This window comes from Neomonachus schauinslandi, chromosome 2 (assembly GCF_002201575.2).
Source record: "Neomonachus schauinslandi chromosome 2, ASM220157v2, whole genome shotgun sequence".
In the NCBI taxonomy this organism is placed as follows: domain Eukaryota; kingdom Metazoa; phylum Chordata; class Mammalia; order Carnivora; family Phocidae; genus Neomonachus; species Neomonachus schauinslandi.
In genome coordinates, this window is record NC_058404.1 from 82,192,557 (window position 1) to 82,214,604 (window position 22,048).

The window sequence follows — 22,048 nt, forward strand, 5'->3', positions numbered from 1 at the left end:
ACCCCTCCGATTTCCCCTGCTTCATTCTTCCCCTCCTGCTACCTTCTTCTTCTTTTTTTTTCTTAACATATATTGCATTATTTGTTTCAGAGGTACAGATCTGAGATTCAACAGTCTTGCACAATTCACAGCGCTTACCAGAGCACATACCCTCCCCAGTGTCTATCACCCAGTCACCCCATCCCTCCCACCTCACCCCCCACTCCAGCAACCCTCAGCTTGTTTCCTGCGATTAGACACTTGTTATTTTCTAGTAGGTGTGTGCAGTCCTATCTCATTGTGGTTTTGATCTGCATTTCCTTAGTGACTGATGGTATTAAGCATATTTTCATGTGCTTGTTGGCCATTTGTATATCTTCTTGGAGAAATGTCTACCTGAGTTCTTTGCCCATCTTTAAATTGGGTTGTTTGTGTTTTTGTTACATTATAACAGTTCTTTATGTATTCTGGATACTAGACCCTGAGCAGACAGATGATTTGCAAATATTTTCTCCCACCCTGTGGATCTTCTTTTTACTCTCTTGAGAGCATCCTTTGATACACGAAAGTTTTTGATTTTGATGAAGTCCAATTTATCTACTTTTTAAAATTTTGTTACATATATTTTGGCATTATATCTTTTTTTAAAGCTTTTATTTAGTTATTTGACAGAGAGAGAGAGCACAAGCAAGGGGGGCAGCAGGCAGGGGAAGAGGGAGAAGCAGGCTTCCTGCTGAGCAAGGAGCCCCATGCGGGGCTTGATCCCAGGATCCTGGGATCATGACCTGAGCCGAAGGCGGACACTTAACCGACTGAGCCACCCAGGTGCCCGTTGGCATCATATCTTAAAAAGAAAACCACTGACTGCAAATCCAGGGTCATAGAGGCTTACTCCATGTTTCCAACTAAGGGTTTTATAGTTTTAACTCTTATATTTATGTCTTTGGTCCATGTTTTGATTTGATATTTTTAAATGGTGTGAGATAAGAATCCAACTTCATTCTTTTGCATTAGGATACTAGTTGTCCAAGCACAATTTGTTGACGAGACTATTGTTTCACCATTTAATGGTCTGGCACCCTTGTTGAAAATCAGTTGGTATATGTATGGGATTACTTCCATACTCTCAATTCTCTTCCATTGATTCTTTGAGCAGCAGCACACTGTTTTGATTTCTGTTGCTTTGTACTAAGTTTTGAAATTTTGAAGTGTAAGTCTTCCACCTCTGTTCCTTTTCAAGATTAGTTTGGTTATTTGTGGTTCCTAACAATTCCATATTTAAGACTGGCTTTTCTATTTGTGCAAAACTTAGACATATTTTAACTCATTTAACTCAATCAATAACCTGTAAGATAGAGACAATTATTATCCCCATTTCACAAAAGATGAAACAAAGGTACAGAGTGATTAGCCACACTGCCCAAGGTCTCAGCTAGTAGTTAGGGAAATTAGTTTGAACACATGCACGCTGGCTCTAGAATCTGTGCACTTATTCAATACATTAAATTGCCTGATTTCTCTCTTACAGAGTGATGTTCCAGGCTTGGCTCTTCCTTACTCTTGCAACAATGTTGCTCAGTGCTCTGCTCGTGCTTTCTCTAACGCAGAGACTGTAATCAAGGCTGATGGTCTGTCTTCTCCTTCTGGTACAGTTAGTGAGCCCAAATTGTATGACTATGATGTTAGCCTTTTGTTCCTTTTAATCTGGGCTGGATAGACTTTTTATCTTGGGATCTCCCTTTGATGATTCCCACTTATTTCTCAGGCACGATTATGTTTAAAAATCAAATGAAATAAAGTAATCCCAAAGTACAAAACCTGAGAATAGTACATGGGTTGAAGGCAACTGGCAAGAGAAATTGTGGCAGTGAAATTGCATCCTGCTAGGAGAAACACTGCACAAATATGCCTCTTGGAGTCCTCCCTGAACTATTCTGTCGGGTGCAGATCCCAAAAGCATCTTGTCAGGCAATTCAGCAATGTCACTTCGAAATGAAGGTATAGAAGGCAGCAACACATGATAAAGTTTATTCTCACTGACTTATTACTCCATAAAAGTAAACATCAATCATTGTGATTGCAAGCCAGATGTTTTTCAAGTCCTGTCAGTGTTTATTGTTTTGCTTCATCAATCTATCACAGTTGGAGAACACTGTTAAAATTGTTCCACTGCTATTGTAATTCTGTCAATTTCTTCTTTTGCTTGGTATTTCTTGTTGCTATGTTCTGGGGATATAATGGTCCATATTTACCTAAGAATCATTGTGCAATATACCCTTTAACAATATCACTTAATCCTCCATGTCTTTTTAAATGTCTTTGCCTTTAATTCTACTTTATCTATTTTTAAAATTTTGATTCCTATTTTTATTTATCTTAATTTGTCTAATATACCTTTGCACTTATTCTTTACACATTTTGCATTCTTCTGTTTTATTTGTGTTCCTTGTGATCTAGCATACATTTGTTGGGGTCCTTTATTCCTGTCTATTTTGACTCAGTCTAAAGGTCTTTGTATTTTAATGTGGAAATTTCATTTATATGCATTTATGGATTCACAACTGACATTTAGTATCTTTTGTTATCTTTATTCCATATTTTCTTTTTTTAATGATTTATTTCTGATGTTTTGACATATCTGCGATGGTCAGTTTGCCTTTATCCTCTTACGTGTTTTGAAGGTATATAGCCTCTTTGTAATTATCCTGTTGGCTAACTTTATGTTTTTAAAGAATTCTCTCTCAGAACCCCAAAGTCGTTTTAAAGGGGCACAGTACATATAGAAACTCCAACTGCTTTTATGGGCCCTATAAAAGCTGGGTAAGATTGTTCTAGGATGGAGCCAACTAGCCAACAGCTCATAGGTGCCTTGAATGGATCTCACTTGTGTCATGGGCTCTTGATTCCCTCAGCCCCTCTGGAGGCCAGGTATTCAGATAGGGATAGCAAGGTATCTCAACCTCAAGATGCATTCAAATGTGATTAAGACGTAGTGAATGTACACTGCAACTCACTCTACACAAATACATAAACCTATATGAAACAAAATTCCACAAAATAATAACTGTCCTTATTATGTGATGCACTCTCTTCTATTTTATACAATTTAATATTTTAATGCAGTAGTAACGACGCAGTGAATTGATTTCAAGGCCAATTACTATAGGAATTCACTATCCTGACTACATGTTGGAGGAGCTCTCCCTAAAAAATAGTGATGATTGACTTCCATAGCCAGAGATTCTACATACCTTAACAGAAGCACCAGCACACTACAGCCCGGGAGCCAAATCCAGTCTACCACCTGGTTTCGTACAGCCTTCAAGTTAACAATGGTTTTTACCTTTTAAGTGTTTTAAAAAACCAGAAGAAGAAGAATATTTGCGACATGTGAATATTACATAAAATTAAAATGTTAGTGTCCATAAACAATTAGTGGAACAAAGCCATACTTATTTACTTATGCTTTGGCTTACATACTGTCTATGGCTGGTTTTGCACTGTAATGACAAAGTTGTAACAGAAACCAACCATGTGACCCACAAAGCCTAAAATATTTATTCTTTGTCCCTTTACAGAAAGTCTGCCAACTCCTCCACAAGGGATCTCATTTTGCAATTTGAAAACTCAGTTTTAGACTGAGGATTTCCCAACTAAGTTCTTGTGGAATTCCTTAGAGCTGCTCCCAGGGGCCATGGACACAGGGTGTGAGGCTCCTGGCCCACTACTCACGTTTCCATCTGAACCATTCCACTATGTTCATATTCCAGTATGTTCACACACTGAGGAACTTACCTTTGGAAAATGCATAAAGTTAAATCAGATGTGGGGGAGAGGGACTTTTCTAAGACAAAATCACAAGAAATGCCATCGTTTAATATGACAAATGGTGAGTGTTATTATTTCTCAAGCAACTCAGGCTAATATCCAATTGTTTTCTGAATTTGCTCAAGCTCTAGATAAGGGTGATGTAAGAACCTTAGGAAATACAAGAATAGATCTCAAAACCCGGGAAAATGAAGTTTCTACGTGTGAATTTAGTCTGGAGCAATGGCTCTCACTGCTGGCAACACACTAGAATCTCAGGCCTGCGTACCCCAGATGATTCCAATATGCAGTCAGGATTGAGAATTCTATTATTGCTGTTTGTCATTGTTCAACCGGTGGCAGAAAGTATCGGTGGTGTGAGAACTTTGGGATAAAATTTTCACTTTTAGAATTTTTCACATCCTGCCTAACTTCTTTAAGCTCAAACCTAATGTGTGCAGGGAGTTCAGCTACCAAAATGCCAATGTCTTAAATAAAGCTGGCACACCTAAAGTATGTGAAATCCTCTCTGGTTCTGAGGATTTGGAGTAGGCAGTAGTAACTGGATTGGAAGAACCTTGGCTCAAGAAAGTGAAATTTCAGCTAACAAGTTGTTACTAACCAGTAACATCTGTCTTTCCATAATGTGGCTACTTCCATTCTATGCACCCTACACTTCCATGGTAGAGGTACACCCCTGCCATTTCAGGTTATGCACAAGGTGAATTATTATTTTTCTATCTTTTCAGTTAGCCCTGATTTGCCACAAGTGAAGGCTTGCTTGAGAGTTGTTGCATAAATTTGTTGAGAATTTAATGTCTGGAAGCAACTTATTTGCTGCTCTCATTCTTTTTATTCTGCGTAGATCATGGTAGACCTTCAGAGACAATTCTGCAGTCAACTAGATCTGAATTCAAAACCCAGCTCTGCCATTTATCAACTGAATATCTTAGGCAAGTTAGGCAATGTTTCTGATCTTTATTTTTCTTTACAAATAATGATTAATATATAATATTATGCACTCAGGTAATTGTCTTCAAGATGGCAGGAGAGGATACCCAGAATGTAGTGAATGGGCAATGTGTTAAATACGAATATTATTATCTCAGCCATATAAATGTCCATGATTTTGGACTAGTGAAGTTCCTCAGGCGATACCTGTTCCATTACTCTCATATTAGAAGCAAGAAACTTTCACCCAGATAAATTCAGTGACCTATTCAGATCCTCAACCAGTTAGTGGCAAAGCCAGGACTAGAACTCTGACCTCCTTTCTCACTGGAATAGTGGAGATAAATATCCCTTGCTTTCTTTCTGTCTGGGCTGAAGAAAGTGCAGTGGCTGAGATAAGAGGCTGATTTTTCTCTCTATCCCTGCTGCCTCAACAATGATTTGGGACGATGAGGATGGCCAGCAGCTGGGCAGTCCAGAATCAGCTATCACATTCAAGGTTCCTCGAGGGAAGCTGTTGTCATCCTAGTCCACAATGAGGACTCAATGAGGAGCTGTTATTCCATCAAGTTAAGGAAGGCAGAAGTCTGACCACTTGGCTGCATGGGAGCTGCCAGAGCATGCCACTCTGTAAATAAGCAGAAACTGGGCCATTGCATTGGACACCTCGCTCACGAAATTCACCAGTTAACAGGCTGCTCCTTTCTTTAAGAGCTCTTGACCAGACAGTTCAAACAAAATATTGAGGGCTATTCAAAACACTAGGCTCAAATGTCATCACATTCTTTAGGAAGCTCAATTTTTCTAAATTGTAATTGGCTATTTTAGCTTCCTAAAATCCTTCCAGAAAAGAAAAATCAATGACAACAGATAGGATGGACATCTGACTATATTATTACAAACTCGACCCGGATTGAGTTTGTCAATCCTGTGGTTCAAGAGCAAAACTGAATATTTCCTTTAAAATACTGCTTCACAGCAATAGTGTCCTCCAAACATTTTTTTGGAACAGGCAAGATCCCCATTTATATATTCAGTCTGTATAAAACAAGAGGGTATGGCCAAAGAGACACTGAGTTGGAAGTGAGGAGATGTGAGTTTTTTTCTCTGTCTGATCACAAATTAGCTGTGTAAAACTTCCACAGATAAATTTATCAATCAATCTTCATGGTCATCACAATGCCAAAAAACCCCAAAAAAACAAAAAAACAAAAAAACCCAAAAAACTATAGCACTTAGAAAAGTTAGTTTTCTGACTTGGAAACTACTTAAGGCATTTCATATGTAGGGTGTGTTCTTGTAAGAGTTTGCTTTTGCGAGATAAGACTTCTATCAACTGCAAGTCAGGAGGGAACCAAACCCAAACCAGCAGCTGCAAGAGCTGGCCTTATCACATCGAGACAGGAGCTCACTACTGGAAGTTTGTGCATTAAGCAAGACTATAGATAGGGTATTTGTCCAACATTGCACTTTATTGTTATTCTTTCTTATAACATTTCATGTTAGAAATGTCAACTGTTTGGGAAGGCCGTGTGATTTGGTGGGTAGAGCATAGAAGAGAGTGTCAGGAGACTGGACCTCTATTCCCCATTGTATCCCTAACATGTCGTGGGCCCACAAGTCGCCCCACCTTTTTGGTGCACTGGGAACAGTGACAGGGGCCTTCTCATGTTCCCTGCCTCAACACATGGATGTCTCAGGCTGGTAGAGTTTTAGTGAGCAACTGTGAGGTCAGAGCACTGAGGATAAGAGACAAAAGAGGTTAATGTTCGGGAAAAATTCAGATACTATGTAAGTGTGAGATGATACAATCATGAAAATTTGGAATCTTTAATATTCTGGCTGGTATATATTCATTCATTCCTTACACCCTTCCCAAACATAAAATTATGGGATTCAGTTCCAGTTCCTGTAATGTACTTTGTAAGAAGTACCATAGCAAATGCCATTTCAGTGTCTGGCGACTGAAACAAAATTTTAAACAAGGAGTTTGAGGCCTTGCTGCAGCTACTCTTGTATTTTATTTTGCACTAATTTGCCACTTGAACTTTAAACTCTTGTCAGTCTGAGAGGTTTACCAGCCTTGGCCTGCTGGCTACCCCCTGGTCTCCACATGAATGCACATTGCAACTCTTCTGTCCGCATTTTAGCTCACATTATTTCTTGACCTTAATTCCCCTCTTCCACATTTCTACCTAAAATTCTTCCCATCCTTCAAGGTTCAGACGGTGAGTCATTGTAAGTAGACATGGGGTAAGAACTTCAGAGTACACATTTCAGAGCAACTAAGGAAATGTGCAGTGTTGGGTAGCCAGATGCTGACACATCTTCTGTAATACCTCAAGCTATATATGTTTCTCCTAGAGAACTGGAATTTTTCGGGTATAGTCTGGATGTGTTCTTCCTAGAAGAAGTGAACAGATTTAAAAAAAAATGACCCTCATGTCAATATTACTAGAACAGAAAACGGTTTCTCTTCGTAGCTATAGCAAGAAGATACTGAGGGCTAAGAGATATAATGTAATTAGTACAAGAAATTGGTGTGAAAAAATCAAAATGAAGAATATATGACTATTTTAAAACTCCTAGCCCTTAGGACCCCAGAATCGCAAGGAATTTGTCTTTTTGTGTGTGTTCAATGCACGCTGATGTTCACCAACTAATATGCTAAATATCTAAGAACTCTTGCTGGCAAGATTTCAACCAGGCGCAGACCTAGAAATGGAAATATTATTGGAAATCAGCAGAATTAGGTCTTGGTTCTGTTCCTTACCAGTTGTGTTAAACTGAGCTTATCAGTTAATTTTTATGATATCAAATTTCTTATTTGTAAAGTAAGGAAGTTCGATTAGATGTTCCAAGAGACTTTGTAATATAAAGTATAAAAGTACATTCTGAATTAAAGAGGACAATATTTAAATTGACCTTTAATTTGCGAACGATGCAATCGGATTTGTTGAAAGCTCATTTAGCTACAGAAATCTAGGGGGGGGCGGAAAGAGATGTTTCTCATAGCCCTGTTCCTAAGAGGTGTAGGCAAACCATGTATGCTGTTTAATGGTTACAAATTTGCTTGGATGCTTTTGACCTAGTCAACCGAACTGAAGATTCTATTGTAAAAAGCCCTGCTTAAAATCCCCTTATTCACAGAAATTTTCCACCTTTGTGTAACTGCATATGTCCACAGATGTCCGTTAGCTGATTAGGGCCCAAGGAATGTGGGAGAACCACATACACTTGAGGGCTATTGCTGCCAAATGTAAGCATCAAAACATTCCTGGTGGTTGTTAGGGGTACCTGTTGTGGGATTTTAGTTTCCTTACCTTGAATTTTGAAAGTAGCTTAAGAGGGGGGCGGAGCAAGATGGCGGAGGAGTAGGAGACCTGGATTTCGTCTCCTCTCAGGAAAGTAGCTTAAGCACGTGAGAATGTACAAAGAGATACTTCTTTCGTTTCTCCTAGATGACATTTTTCAACCAGAGGCTAGTATATTTAATTTGAAGTGATTGATAAAATTCTTCAAATTGTCCCATGTGAATCTATCTTAGAATAACCAGGAAGTTCTTTAAAATTTAACTAAGTGCTAGAAAATAGAAAAGCTTATGTGAGTGAGCAAAATTATTGATCCTTCAAGCTGACATTTTTTTGTAAACTGTGTATTTCAGTAAGAAATACTGCTGAGCAGGCATGGGTATTAACTACTACTGAAATACAAGATTTTTTTTTTTTTCTGAAAATGGAAGGAAGACTATGACAAAGATCCTTTTATAGATCAGTTCCAGGTATTTGATTGTTGAGGAAATGATGTTTAAAAACATTTTTTATCAAGTTGCTCTTAGGGCATTTATTTACTGTATTTATTTACTTACTGTGTTGGTGACTTTAGGTGACTATAATAAGAAATTGCATCAAAGCAACTAAATCTGGAGAACTAAAGCAGGCATTTCTAAGAACATAAATGGAAAATTTCAACCTCAAATCAATTTGACCACCAATCAGTTTTTATGTAGTAGAATGCAACATTCTCAGTTGGGACTTGAATCAGGTATATGTAATTTTTGGAAATTACCTCAAGGACTTTTTTTTCTCTAAACAATGTGTTGCCTTCAATGTTAGATATTCCTGAGTTCTGACTACAGTTTAGAACCTTGGTCTTCAGCCTCTACTTCTTCCGAACAAAATTTCCACTAAATGCTCATTTCCTCTGAGAAATAGCTGTTGGAGAAGAAAGACATCTATTTGCTAGAGACTGAAAATGGTTTTGATAAAGTTCAAAACTTACTTTAATGAGGTCTGTCTCCCTAAGCATCTTCTCATATCAATACCAAAAAAAAAAAAAAGGGTTATATATACTTTGCTTATTCATTTGTTTAAAATTCAAAGCACTAAAGTACCTGTTTTAAGAGATGTTAGATCCTATTGTTGGGTCTTTGCCATATTTTTTTTTACAACATGCTATCATTTTCTATGCCAGTAAGCCCTGAGACTATAGGTCTTCTCCGCCAAAAGCAAGGCCAAGTAGTGATAAGGACCCTCTGTGAGGAGGGATGGCTGGTTACAAAGGGCCTGCTTATCTTGGCCACTACTGAACACGAGGCAGAGTCCTCTTGGGATGAGTTCTGGGCAAGCTCTTTTCCCCCACATCCTCCAACCTACTATTCACAGTGATCTCCCCGAAATGAAAATTTGGCCTCAAGCCCTTTATTGTCTCTCCACTCTTTTAAGGATACAGTCCGAATTCCCTACCAGGGCCGGCAACACACGGTGCTCCTGCGCTCTGCTAACCTCTTCATCTGTTTCCCTTGTTTGCTCGCGGCATTGTTCTGTTCACATGTTGCGCTGTAGCCCCGTAGATGCTTGCAGATCCCTCAGCGATGTGTCAAACTCCAGGGCATGGCTGGCACTGCTGACTCAGTACCTAAATATCCGCACAGTCGAAATCCTAGGGTTCTTGCAAAATGAGTTCCAAAAATACCTCCCCGAGTTCTTTCCACCTCCTCCTCCTCCCCATAGAATTGACCACGGCCTCCTTCGTGCCACACTTTACCACCACCTAAAACACATTATGAGACTTAGATCAAATCGTTGTGTCTCTTTCCTTGATGGGAAGACCATGAGTTAGTTAGTTAGTTATTGTATTCTTTGTACATAGCACAAAGTAGGCATGCTAAAACAATTTTGTGAACTAATGAATAAATGAATGAATACCCAAGGTTTCCAGGAACCACTGGGGCCCTTGGAAGACATATCTGGATTACAAACAGTCAATCATAAGATTTCATTGAGCCTTTACCACACCATGCCAAGCCCTGGGTACTTGATGGAGTTTGTGGTCCAAGTAGGGGAGATAAGAAAGGATCTTCAAAAGGAAATGGTATTGAACTGAGACCTGAAAGGCAGACAGCTAGGCCAGATGGGGGTGGGAAGGAATACATCAGGCAGAGGGAAGAGGAGGCATGAAGGTATGGGCATGGTTAAGAGTATGGTGCATTTGAGAAATCAAAATGTGTCTGGCATGGCTGGAGCCTGGAGAGAGAAGGTTGAGGGGCGAGCAATGAGACGGGGAGACAGGTGGGGGGCTGGGTCATGCAGGGTCTTATAGGTGTTCACAAAGAGGAGAGGGTACCCACCCATAGACTGAGGACCTCCCTATCTGACCCCTGCAAATCCCCACTCAGGCGGTCCTTGATGCCCTGCGGAAGAGTTAGGAAGCCTGGAGTAGGGCATATTTGTGTTCACAGTCAAAACTCCTCAATGGCTTTGGTTAAATTGTTAACATTTTAACTCTTTTAACTCTTAAAAACTTTGGTGTGGATTGTTTTGTTTTTCAGTTTTAGATTTTTTTTTGGTCTTAAAAGTATGTGCTTGTTATTGAAATGTTGAAAATATTTTGTTGGTCTTCTGTGAATGCATGTTTTTCAAATATGCTTGTCCTCATTCTGTGGATGCCACTTTGCCATATGGCTTGTTTAATTCACTGTTATGTTCATTTTAGATGCAATCTGCAAACTCACCTGGTTGTTTCTCTATAAGAAATTAGCTAAAAATTTATAACTATTAGTATTTCACTGAATACCTATTATGAGCAAAACACTGTTCTAATGCTGAGGGGATTCAAAATGAGCTAGCCCTGGGAACTAATAGCCCTGGAAACAAGTTTTATGTCTCAAAAGAACCCATTTGGTGTCCTAAAGTGATTATAAATGTATGCCCTACCTGTAAATAATTATGCTGAACTGAAAGGTGTAAAGGAGATGTAACATTAACTAAGAGATATAGATAATTTTAGTTCATTAGTTATCCTTTTTTATATTTTTATGTAATTTCATTGATTTTTCATAAAAATATTCCTTTCCATAATTTTGATTTCAATGTACGTTGAAACTTAAAATTCCTATCATCAGGTATTGCTATCATCAGGTATTTCTTCTTACATTATCTTTTAAATCATCACACTTGAGTGTCGAAGATGAACTTAGAGGCGTGCCTGGGTGGCTCAGTTGTTAAGCCTCTGCTTTCGGCTCAGGTCATGATCCCAGGATCCTGGGATCAAGTCCCGCATCGGGCTCCCTGCTCGGCGGGAAGCCTACTTCTCCCTCTCCCAGTCCTTCCTGCTTGTGTCCTCTCTCTCTTTCTGTCAAATAAATAAAATCTTAAAAAAAAAAAGATTAACTTAGAGTTATATGTTATTTACCATGCTATTTAGCTCATTTGTGTAGCAATTGTTTAAATACATGTGATGAATCAGGTGGTAGAACCAAGTCGAGGAACAAGATGAAAATTGAATTTATAAGAGAGGAGAAAACATTGCAGACAGTAAGGGACGATGAACACTGCCTGCACAATTTGGGGGAAAGGATTCGTTGGCAGCTGGTAGAAAGAGGCAGGTCTTAGTACTTGGTCCTTGAGTAGACTGACCAGAAATGTCAAAGACATTTTTCAATTCTGTGTGGATTCTCCAGGAAACCTTGAGCATTTAGTTGAGGAGCCAAGGTGACAGTCTCTCTGGGAATGTCTGCAGGTGCCCTTCCACCCCATCTTCGTCATACCTGGGCACCATTTCCCTGACTAGAGTGTCTCAAAGCAATGAGCGGAGATAAATACATGGAGTTTAGTATGCTGATGGTTATCTAAGAGTGTTTTATAACTCTCAGAAGCATAAAAATAACATAAATGCTCGAAGTCAGAGATTGATAATTAAACTATGATACATTCATACAATGGAATACTATATAGCCATTAAACATCTTGTCATAGAAGATTATTCAACAACATAGGGTACATGTCTGTAGTATATATATTTTAAACACTATTTACATATTTATACATACTTAAACACAATGATCCTATATTTAGATGCAATAGCTACATTTCAGATGGCTATACACCAAAATCTTTAAAGTGTCCATCTCTGGGTGGTTTGATAATAGATGACTTTTATATTGTTGTTGGTGCTTTCTTGTATTTCCCAACTTTTCTTCATTGAATCTAGATTACTTTTTTAAAAAAAGATCTTATTTATTTGAGAGAGAAAGAGAGATCAAGAGACCATGAGCAAGGGGAGGGGGGAAGGGGTAAAGAGGGAGAAACAGACTCCCTGCTGAGCAAGGAGCCCAACGCAGGCTTGATTCCAGGACCCTGGGATCATGACCTGAGCCAAAGGCAGATACTTAACCGACTGAGCCGCCCAGACGACCCTAGATTACTTTTGTAAAACAAAAAATCCAATTTATAAAAACCTTATATAATAATTTATAAATTTTATATTTATAAAATTTTAAAATATAAGTATAATTATTTAATTATAAAAATCAATTTATAATATATTTAATGAGATTTTAAAAGGATATGTGAGAATACATACCTTGTATTCATGTTTGTGTGCTTATATGTTTTTATTCTAAAGAATAACCTAGAATTCATTGCATCACTTGGTTATCTGGGTCCTCAGCCAGTAATCTTAGACTGGAGCCAGCACTTCCTACAATTCTATTAAAATTCTGAAATGCTACTTTAGAAAGAGACAAAAGAAGTATGGGTGGGGAACCTTAGAATTGATTCGCCCTCTATCAAGCCAGAAGAAAATTGAATTTAGTCATGTCTTGGTTTTAATTTTTACCAGCGAAGTAGAATTGTACCAAGAAGGTAGAGACAGGAAGGCACGGGGCAGAACTTTTGTCCTATGTCATCATCATGAGCCTCTCCCTTTCTTTAACATCGACAATTTCCCAAAGTTATGGAAAATGCCATGCAAAAGCAGCTTCCAGTCTCTCTTCCCTTTATAAGAATGTTAAAAATTATAACCAACATGTATGTCATGCTCATTATGTGCCAAGTACTCCACTAATGTGGGTGTGTACACGTACACACATGCACAAAACTACTTTAGTCCTTACAATGACATTTTGAGGCAGATTTTATCATTTTACACATGAGGAAATGAAGATATACTTTCCTCATCTGTAAGCCCCTGCTATGTAGAAATTCTGGAGCTGCCACAGGGAGGGACGTGGGATAAATTTGCATTTTATGATATGCTCTAGAGTCCACTCAGTGACCTCATTGCTGATCTTTTTCTCAATTTCTGTTTTCTACAGGTTTAGTTTCCACAGAGAAACCATCACTCAGCACTCCTGGTGCAAGACAAGACACTTTGGTTACTAGACACCAACAACTCCCAGACAGGGGACAAAGTTTGTTCATTTTTTAAATTTTTTGTAATTCAAGTATAATTAATATACAGTATGGTATTAGTTTCAGGTGTACAATAATATGATCACAGGAGATGTACTCTTAATGCCCTTCAACTATTTCACTATTGGTAGAAATGCAAGCTGGTGCAGCCACTGTGAAAAACAGTATGGCGTTTCCTACAAAAACTAAAAATAGAAATACCATATGACCCAATAATTCCACTACTGAATATTTACCAGGAGAAAATGAAAACACTAATTGGAAAATATATATGCATCCCTACGTTTACTGCAGCATTATTTACAGTAGCCAAGCTATGGAAGCTGCCCAAGTGTCCATCCATAGATGCATGGATTAGGAAGATGTGGTACATATACACAATGGAATGTTACTCAGCTATAAAAAGGAATGAAATCTTGTCATTTGCAACAACATGGATGGATCTACAGGGTATAATGCTAAGTGAAATAAGTCAGAGAAAAACAAATACCGTATGATTTCGCTCATACGTGGAATTTAAGAAACAAACAAAGAAAAAAGAGAGAAACAAAAAAAAAACAGGGTTTGTTCATGTTTTAAAATAGTTGCTTTGGACTTCATTGTTATGATGCAATTCTATTCAACTGGACCCATCACTGTGGCAAAAGTGTGACCAACACTGAGAAAACAGCGCCAGGTAGACGCAATCCCTACTCCAGAGGAATTCTCACTTCTGGAATATCACGCAGAAATAATACTGTGGGCTAAAGAAATTAAAACAATCTGGCAGAGCACATAAGTGCTGACTGTGACCATGAAATGGTGGGCCAGATGGAAGGGACCCATCGTGCAGTGGTGAGGAGGGCTGGGGTCAAACCATGCAGGGTCAGCTGTCCCACCTGCTGACCCTGAGTGAGGTCCCCAGGGGGTTTCTGTCCCCTTCATTTTCAAATGGGCCCATAGTTCTCATCTTACAATATTTCTCTAGAGATCAAATAAGAAATTGCTTCACCCTGAGCCTGACATATCGTAACTGCCTAGTAAATGAGAACTCTTAAGCCACACTGGGCATGAGAGAAGGGCGGTCAGGTCTCATTCGCTGTCCCTGGCTATTTTTCTCAGAAAAAGATGACTTCGCAAGAGCTGGCTGAAAGTAGAAAGGGAAATTATCTCTTGTAGGTGGGGTTTAGGCAGGATACTCCAGATTTTTTTTAAAAAGGCTCAGCAAATACTTAGAGTAGCTGCAGGATCATTACCTAATAGAAACATGGAGAAAATGCACTGGGATAAATGGAAGCAGCAGATTTTAAGAACAGAGACCAGGGGAAGAAAATTAGGCTAAGGCTGGGAACTAATTATTAGGCTTCTAGGTTCCATGAAACAATCTAATTTTCAAAGTGACTTCAATGTGAAGCCAACAGGATGGTGTCCAACCGGAAAGCATTTAAAGGTCAAATATAGACACGCAGTGCTACATGCCCTGAATCCTAGAAGTAATGGCTAGCATGGTGGGGCATTGTAAGTGTTTTCACGCATTACCTAATTTCATCCTCACAGGAAGCCAAAGAGATAGGTATTACAATCTTCCTTTGCCTAAGAAATTACTAAAGCAAAGAGCAATTAAGGAACTTGTCCAAGGCCACATAGCTAGTAAGAGAGATTCTGTGACTGAAACCCCACCTGTTTTGTTCCAGAGCTCATACACTAACCACAACTATCAACTGCCATGAAGAAAGAGAAGACAAGCCCCCATTAACCTTTAAACATAACCTCTAAAGAATGACCCAATATAGCCAAGTCCCTGACTACATGATCCATACGGTAACATATGTTATTTGTAATAAGTAAATTCAAGAAAACTGTAAGGCTGTAGTATCCTTACTACTTCATGACATAAAATAGCAGTGGTGACTGCAGAGAAAGAAACATAATCAGGTGAACGCTAGTGGTGCCTTCAGGTGCATTGAGGCAACAAACCAGAAACTTCTGCAGATGGGAAATCCAGTGCAACAGTGGTCAAAAGCTCAGATGAGACACAATAAGGATTTGGATTCAGATGGCGGCTGTGGTGTAAAGCTAGAAAGTTGGTACCAACATGACTTCTCTTGGGTTTGGACTGAAGTTTACGTGGGGTGATGGCTCATTGGGTCGCCCTTCTTCTCCGCAATTTTACATATATTTTTAAATGCACTGCTTCTTGTACAAGTCAATAAGTGGTTCTTCCAGTACTTTCTCATACCCTTTCCTTCATTTAAGGAGATGGTTTGCTAAAGTCTGACCCATGAATACCTGTTGGGTAGTTGAAAGTAGATAGTGGAATTACTAATGTTAAAATTGACACATTGCCTCATAAGTTTTACTAGCTAACTATTTAAAATTGAACAATAGCTTCCCAAACACAGTTAATAAAAAGAAACTCACTAAATAATGTAATTCTAAAATGGAACTTTAAAGATACACCCTATATATTCTGACTTTATTTTGAAATTTTGTGTTTTTAGGAGCAAGGCAACAAATTGACCACACTTTATCTGAACCAGGTATGTTAATACTTGACATAGAATCACAATAATTTCATCTTAAATGACACATTGCTAGTTCCAAATGCCTAAGAAAATAAGAAGCATCAATTTTTATCTTTTTAATTTCTTTAAGGATTTTATTTATTTGTTTGAGAAAGAGAGAGAGTGGGGAGGAGCAGATGGGGAGGGAGAGGAAGAACAAAAGAATCTCAAGCAGACTCCATGTTAACCACAGAGCCCAATGTGGGGCTCCATCTGATGACCCCAAGATCATGACCTGAACCAGAACCAAGAGTCAGAGACCTAACTGACTGAGCCACCGAGGCACCCCAAGAAGTATCAGGTTTTAAAACAGAAGAGGGTATATTATTAACTTTCATGATACGAAATTGTAAAGGCAAGGAAAATATGTTCTTTTTAAAATTAAAATATGCATTTCTTATTTTCCTAAATATTTTGGAACTAGCAGTACATAATTTGATAATTTTTCTTTTAATTTAGATTTTTTAACTTTCTAACCAACCATGGGTACTTGAGAGAAGTCTCGTAGAAGCTTATAAAACAATTGAACTTCCTTGTTTCCTACTTGTAAAGAAAGCAAGGAGCTTAAAATCATCTGATTACTTGGCACATATCAGGAATAAATATAGACCATTTATATCTCAATCCTGATTTGTTTGGGGCCCTATGCTACCACTTTAGGGTTATCCTCACAACCCTCTCTGACTGGAGGACTGCCATCCCCACTTCTTAGGTGCTGCTGTGGATCTGGCTTTGGTTGATTTATGTGCTCATTTACTATTCCGCCTTTCTAAGCCTCCCTTCACACTTGGCCTACATCCATTCTTCACACAAGAAAAATGGATTGTAGAATCGAGTCACTAGCTCATGAGTTAAAGCTACATGGACAGGAAGGCTGGGCAATACCAGTGGCAGGAAAAACTACTTTTACTTTTTAAAAAATCAGTAATAAGTCTTTTAAATATAAATTAACCAAATAAACATGCCATTTTACTTGTATGCCTTGCCTTCAGTTCTATTTACTTCATTTGAAAGCACAACAAATATGCATGAATAGGCAAGACTACCTCTAACTTAAATTTTGTTTCATTCTCAACATGTAAAAGATTTGAGAGGAATTTTAGTGTATTTCCAGTGTAGTGTATTTTGTATATTACATTAGAATTATACTAATTGGTGTACACATTTTATATCATATTAGTGTATATTATATTGAGTTTATTTCCTCCAAAACTGCTGATTCAATGATCTGCCCAATACCCTTTTGTACATCAAGACATTATTTTCTCTCATAACTTTGAAACTATGAGTTTGTGGTTTTTTCCATATCGAGGTAGAATGTCCACATGGCTCTTCTCCATAATTATGCTTGTGGGGTCCTGTAAAGAACAATGGGAGTGAGTTGGAACTCTGAAGCCTTGGTTGTCATTAGATGTGTGACCTTGCACAAAGATGTTAGTGCTCAAAGTTCCAGTCTCCCACATGGTTACCGTGAAAAACCTAATTTTTTAAAATATATAATATACATAAAAGCATATTAATGGATTTTCTATAGAAAGGCAAAGTGATATTACTCTGATTTTATCTGTTTTATTTTTTAGTTGATATGAGGTAGCTTATCTCATACTTTTGTAATTTTCTGTTCTCTTTTTCTCCCATAGTGATAATAGGGATTATTTACGCAGTAATGCTTGGTATCATTATAACTATCCTCTCATTTGCCTTCTGTATTGGCCAACTGACAAAGGTGAGAATTCAGTTTTTAATTTTGCTGTAAGTGCTGGTGTGAACAACTCTATTCAGTTAAACTCAAAGAGAAACAAAACTGCATAAAACTCCCATCTTTTTCAACTGGACACATAAAAGTCACTGGGTTATTCTAGTGGAATGTTTTTTGTTTTTTGTTTTTTTTTTTGCATTTGCCCTATAAAGGAACCCAAAATATAAAACTCTCCCCCATTTTCCAATGAAAGATTTTCCAAAGTTTTTGTCTCACTTAATTTAATATAGTTTGATGGATATAGATGAAACAATCAAATTTCTAAATATAGTATGTACTTTAACTTGTGTGCAAAATATTTAAAATAACATGATATATTTACATATGTTTAAAATTTTTGCTGTTTTTTAGTCTCATATTTCCTGATACAAATTTTTCAAACCCCACCCATGTGTTTTCCATGTGTTTAGTGATTTTCTTCATCACTAAAGCTAACTTTAAATCCGTATGACACAGCATTCCAAAGCACATAACCTTTACTATAACTTTATATCTAAGATGTTTAAGATACAACATTTGTGTGTGTGTTCTGATGCCATAATTAGAATGTAATCCTAGATTATTAAGTATCTGGTCACCAAAGAATGGTACAGTTGAGTTCTCGTTCATCCTCTGTTCTTGATCTCTCTTTGTGATCTCCACACTATAACCACTATATATATTCTTTTAAAAAGGCTTATTTAGAGGGGTAACAACTTTGCAATGACAGGGGTATAACAACAACTTCTAGTAGGTGACTTCTATAATGATCTAAACCTATGATTGATTATCATCACTCCATGTAAATGTATCTTCTCTAAAGAATACTTCTTAATAAAAGTCATTGAGAGTGCTTGTTGTGATATGAGGGATGTTGTAAAGACTTGAATGTAAGGTGATGAGTTCTCTGGTCCACTGTATAAACACTGGGGGAAAATCATCTCCTTGTGATCGAGCGGATATGTCAAAATGAGTTGTCGTCTCTCTTGGCTGATGATCTAAAATCTAGAAAAGTCAATAAGATACTTAGTTGGCAAAATTCAGAGAAAATCTTCTATTTGTATATAGAAAAACCGGATCATGATCAATAGGCTAAGAGACCTTACCTCTTTTTTTTTAACCCTTTCCATTTTAGCTTTTCATTACAGCAGGGAAATATGAAAGTCAATGTCTGGGGTTAATTCACCTATGGAAATATCAAATACTATTTCAAAAGATAAATACAAGTTGAAATCAAAGTTTGTAAATATCTATGAAATTGTGAATTTTTCTGAAAGTAACCTCTACAAAGCACATCTTAATCAAAAGAAAACAAACGTTAGCCAAAACACACAAAAAAAGTTTTGAACTTAAGGCATTTTTCTTTATAAGGTCTTAAGTTTCTAAAATTGTGGCATTAATATTTGTCTGGTTTTTATCCATAGAAAAGTTCACTTCCTGTCCAATTTTCATCCCCAGAAGACGCAGACTCTGAAGTTTTGTAGAAACAAGGAATCCAGGTTGGTGCTAATATTCTTAATGCCTTTTGCCTTTTTTGGAGGGAAATAAATTAGTTACTTCTTTCTGAGTTGGGAGGGGTATGCCCAATTAGGATTCATTTATATTCTATTTCATCAATGCTACCTCTGTAAGATTTTTTTTATTTGAACATTTGTCTTCAGCATAGTGCAATTATTCCTTAGGCAGAAAGTGTCTTTTAAAAAAAAAAGGTAAGACAAATACTATAAGTAAAAGCAAAAGTTAAGTTCTTTTGTATACTTCGTATTTTCCAAACTGCAAAGTTGTGTATAGGAGACCCTACAGTGGATATAGTTTAATAACCCCTGATCTACAGCCAGACCTGGATTTGAATCTATACTCCAACACTTACTAGCTGTGTAACTGTGAGCAAGCTCCTATTATGGAGATAATGATAGTTAATGTGGAGATGATTTAATATGGACATAATGATAATGTTGACCTCATGGAGTTTCATTAAATGAGCTACAACAAATGACCTCCTCTGCACAACTGGCCAGTCATTTGGTCCCCTGTTTTCATTTCCACCTGCATGTGTTAAGTAGATATACAACACATGGAAAACTGCAGGTGAATTTTGTTCACACAGAACATTATTAGCCTACAGAGTGGTTTTTAAAAAGAGCATTCATTGCCAACTTAAAAAAATAGGAGATTTTTACGTTAAAAAACACCCAAATATTAGTACTCCCTTAGAGAAAGAAATGTAAACTCTAATTTAAACTCTGGAGCCTCTGTACCAGCATGAGAGGAATTCCTAAGAGCTGAGTAGTGGTTGCTGCCTCAGCTATTGGCTTAAATACCAAGCCAATTTCATTTATTTCATTCATTATGGCCCTTTGTATAACCTCGATAATTGAGCATATAGTTCCTATTAGATGTCACCTGAAGCATAAGCCCAAGTGATATCTATCTTGGGAGATGTCCACCAAGAACGAATCTCTAGGATGGGCTCTAAGGCTCAAGTAAAAAGGACCTAACTCCGCCTACAAAATTGACTAAGGTTTTTCCTTAAGTACAAAAAAAATCATGACAGGGGCGCCTGGGTGGCTCAATCAGTTGAGCATCTGACTCTTGGTTTCGGCTCAGGTCATGATCAGGGTCTTGGGATCCAACCCTGCCTGTGCTCTGCACTCAGCGGGAAGCCTGCTGGACATCCTCTCTCTCCCTCTTCCTCTGTCCTCCCCCAGCTCTCTTTCTCTCTCTCTCAAATAAATAAATAAAATCTTTTTAAAAAATCATGATAGAACTGAAGACCTGTACATTTTTGGATTCTAGTTTTAACCTGGGACTAAGCACTTATCTTCAAAGGACTTGCTGGGTTTCCTAGACTTTGCAGTGAGGAAAGAAAGTTTTAAAGATTCACTCCAGCTACATAACCTATAGGCAGGACTTGCCTCATCAAGTTATCTTGTGGATTGTTCTTGAAGCTTAACCATGATTGTTACATAATTACTTAGTCCCAGGAAGGTCATGCTCTGTAGAGTAAATGGCATATACAAAGTTCTCAGGGGAAAAGGTTAGTAAAACCCAATCTGCTGATACTTAACAAAGTTTGGAGTCATGTGCCAGATTCACTTCATTTACTAAAGGCTACCTTGTTATAGGACTTGCAAGTGGAACTAATACATGTTTTTTAATCTACATTATGCATTATTTCAAAAAAAATATGTTTTGATGCTATTTCTAAAATGGAGCACTTACCACCCAAAGCCATGAACATTACCCAGGGCAAGACAAGGCAGTTACGGGCAGAAGGACACGACAAAAGGCATGGGAGAAGACAGATTATGCTGTCCCCAGGGAATTATGTCCATTTCTATAGTAGCAAGATGAATGCTTTTGTTCCCAGTTCATGCCTCAAATATGTGGAAAGACAGGGGAAAGTCAGATGAACCAAATTTCAGGCTTCTTTTCATTTCCCCATATTTGTGCACACGAAGTTATTAAATGTGTCTTAGGAAGTTAGTGAAATGGTTTATAAAATCTGATCCCACCTCACAGGAAATATTGGGAAATATATAAAGTATTTAAAAATGCTCTAGTCCTATTTTTGTAGCATACTGCTGAAAAGAAATGTGCAAGTCAAAGACAATAAGAGACAGAGGGACCATGTCATCTCAATGAGAACTGGAAATGTTAGGGTATGAATTACTTTAATGCCCTTGAACTTGCGCATAGTTTATACCTGATAGGAAGTGAGAATAGGTGGATCTGAGTTAGCTATCCATCGTGGTGGCCGTGGGTGATTCCAGTAATTCATTTCTCACAGGAAAATGTTTGGGATACACAGTTCCTGTGATACCCAAATGGAAGAAAACTGTGGAAAACACTCCATTTTCACAAGAGCAAAAGCTCTTCTCATCCCTTTAGTGTACTCTCCAGGAGTAACATAAATCCAACTTTCTAGCTAAGAAACGTTGAGGGTCAGATTTCATGAAAGAGACAAACCCAGTGCCCTTTTCCCACGTGCTAGTATCAGAGAGGAATTTAGCAGTGAGGTGCTGTACAGACTGCTCCTTGCTAATGTCCAAGGAACAAAATTATTCCCAAGAAAGATTATAGATGAGGGAGTTTGCCTGAGGTTCAGAGACATATATGTAATTCAACTCACTTATCAGTTGCTGCCTTCTCACTATATTCAGCCCCCATACAATTTCTGTGTTAGCTTCTCATCTCTGTAGAACTTAGGAGCAGAGTAATTATGTTTGTGCCTTATCTACGGCTTTTAGAATAGATTTTCTAAGAAATTCTTTCTTTACATATTATTCTCTAATAATGCTAATCTGAAAGAAAATTCCTTTCATTTCCTAATAATT

At 37.8% G+C, this 22,048-nt stretch overlaps 1 protein-coding gene across 1 annotated transcript in view; it reads left to right on the forward strand.

Moving 5' to 3' along the window:
* Positions 1 to 19,195, forward strand: part of LOC110571206 (glycophorin-A-like) — a 31,318-nt gene extending 12,123 nt beyond the window's left edge. Inside the window, exons 3-7 of the mRNA XM_021679320.1 lie at positions 6,448 to 6,452; positions 13,340 to 13,429; positions 15,911 to 15,949; positions 17,614 to 17,699; positions 19,136 to 19,195. Coding sequence (XP_021534995.1) covers positions 6,448 to 6,452; positions 13,340 to 13,429; positions 15,911 to 15,949; positions 17,614 to 17,699; positions 19,136 to 19,195 — 280 coding nt within the window. The remainder of the gene's footprint in view (positions 1 to 6,447; positions 6,453 to 13,339; positions 13,430 to 15,910; positions 15,950 to 17,613; positions 17,700 to 19,135) is intronic.
* Positions 19,196 to 22,048: the final 2,853 nt, after the last annotated feature.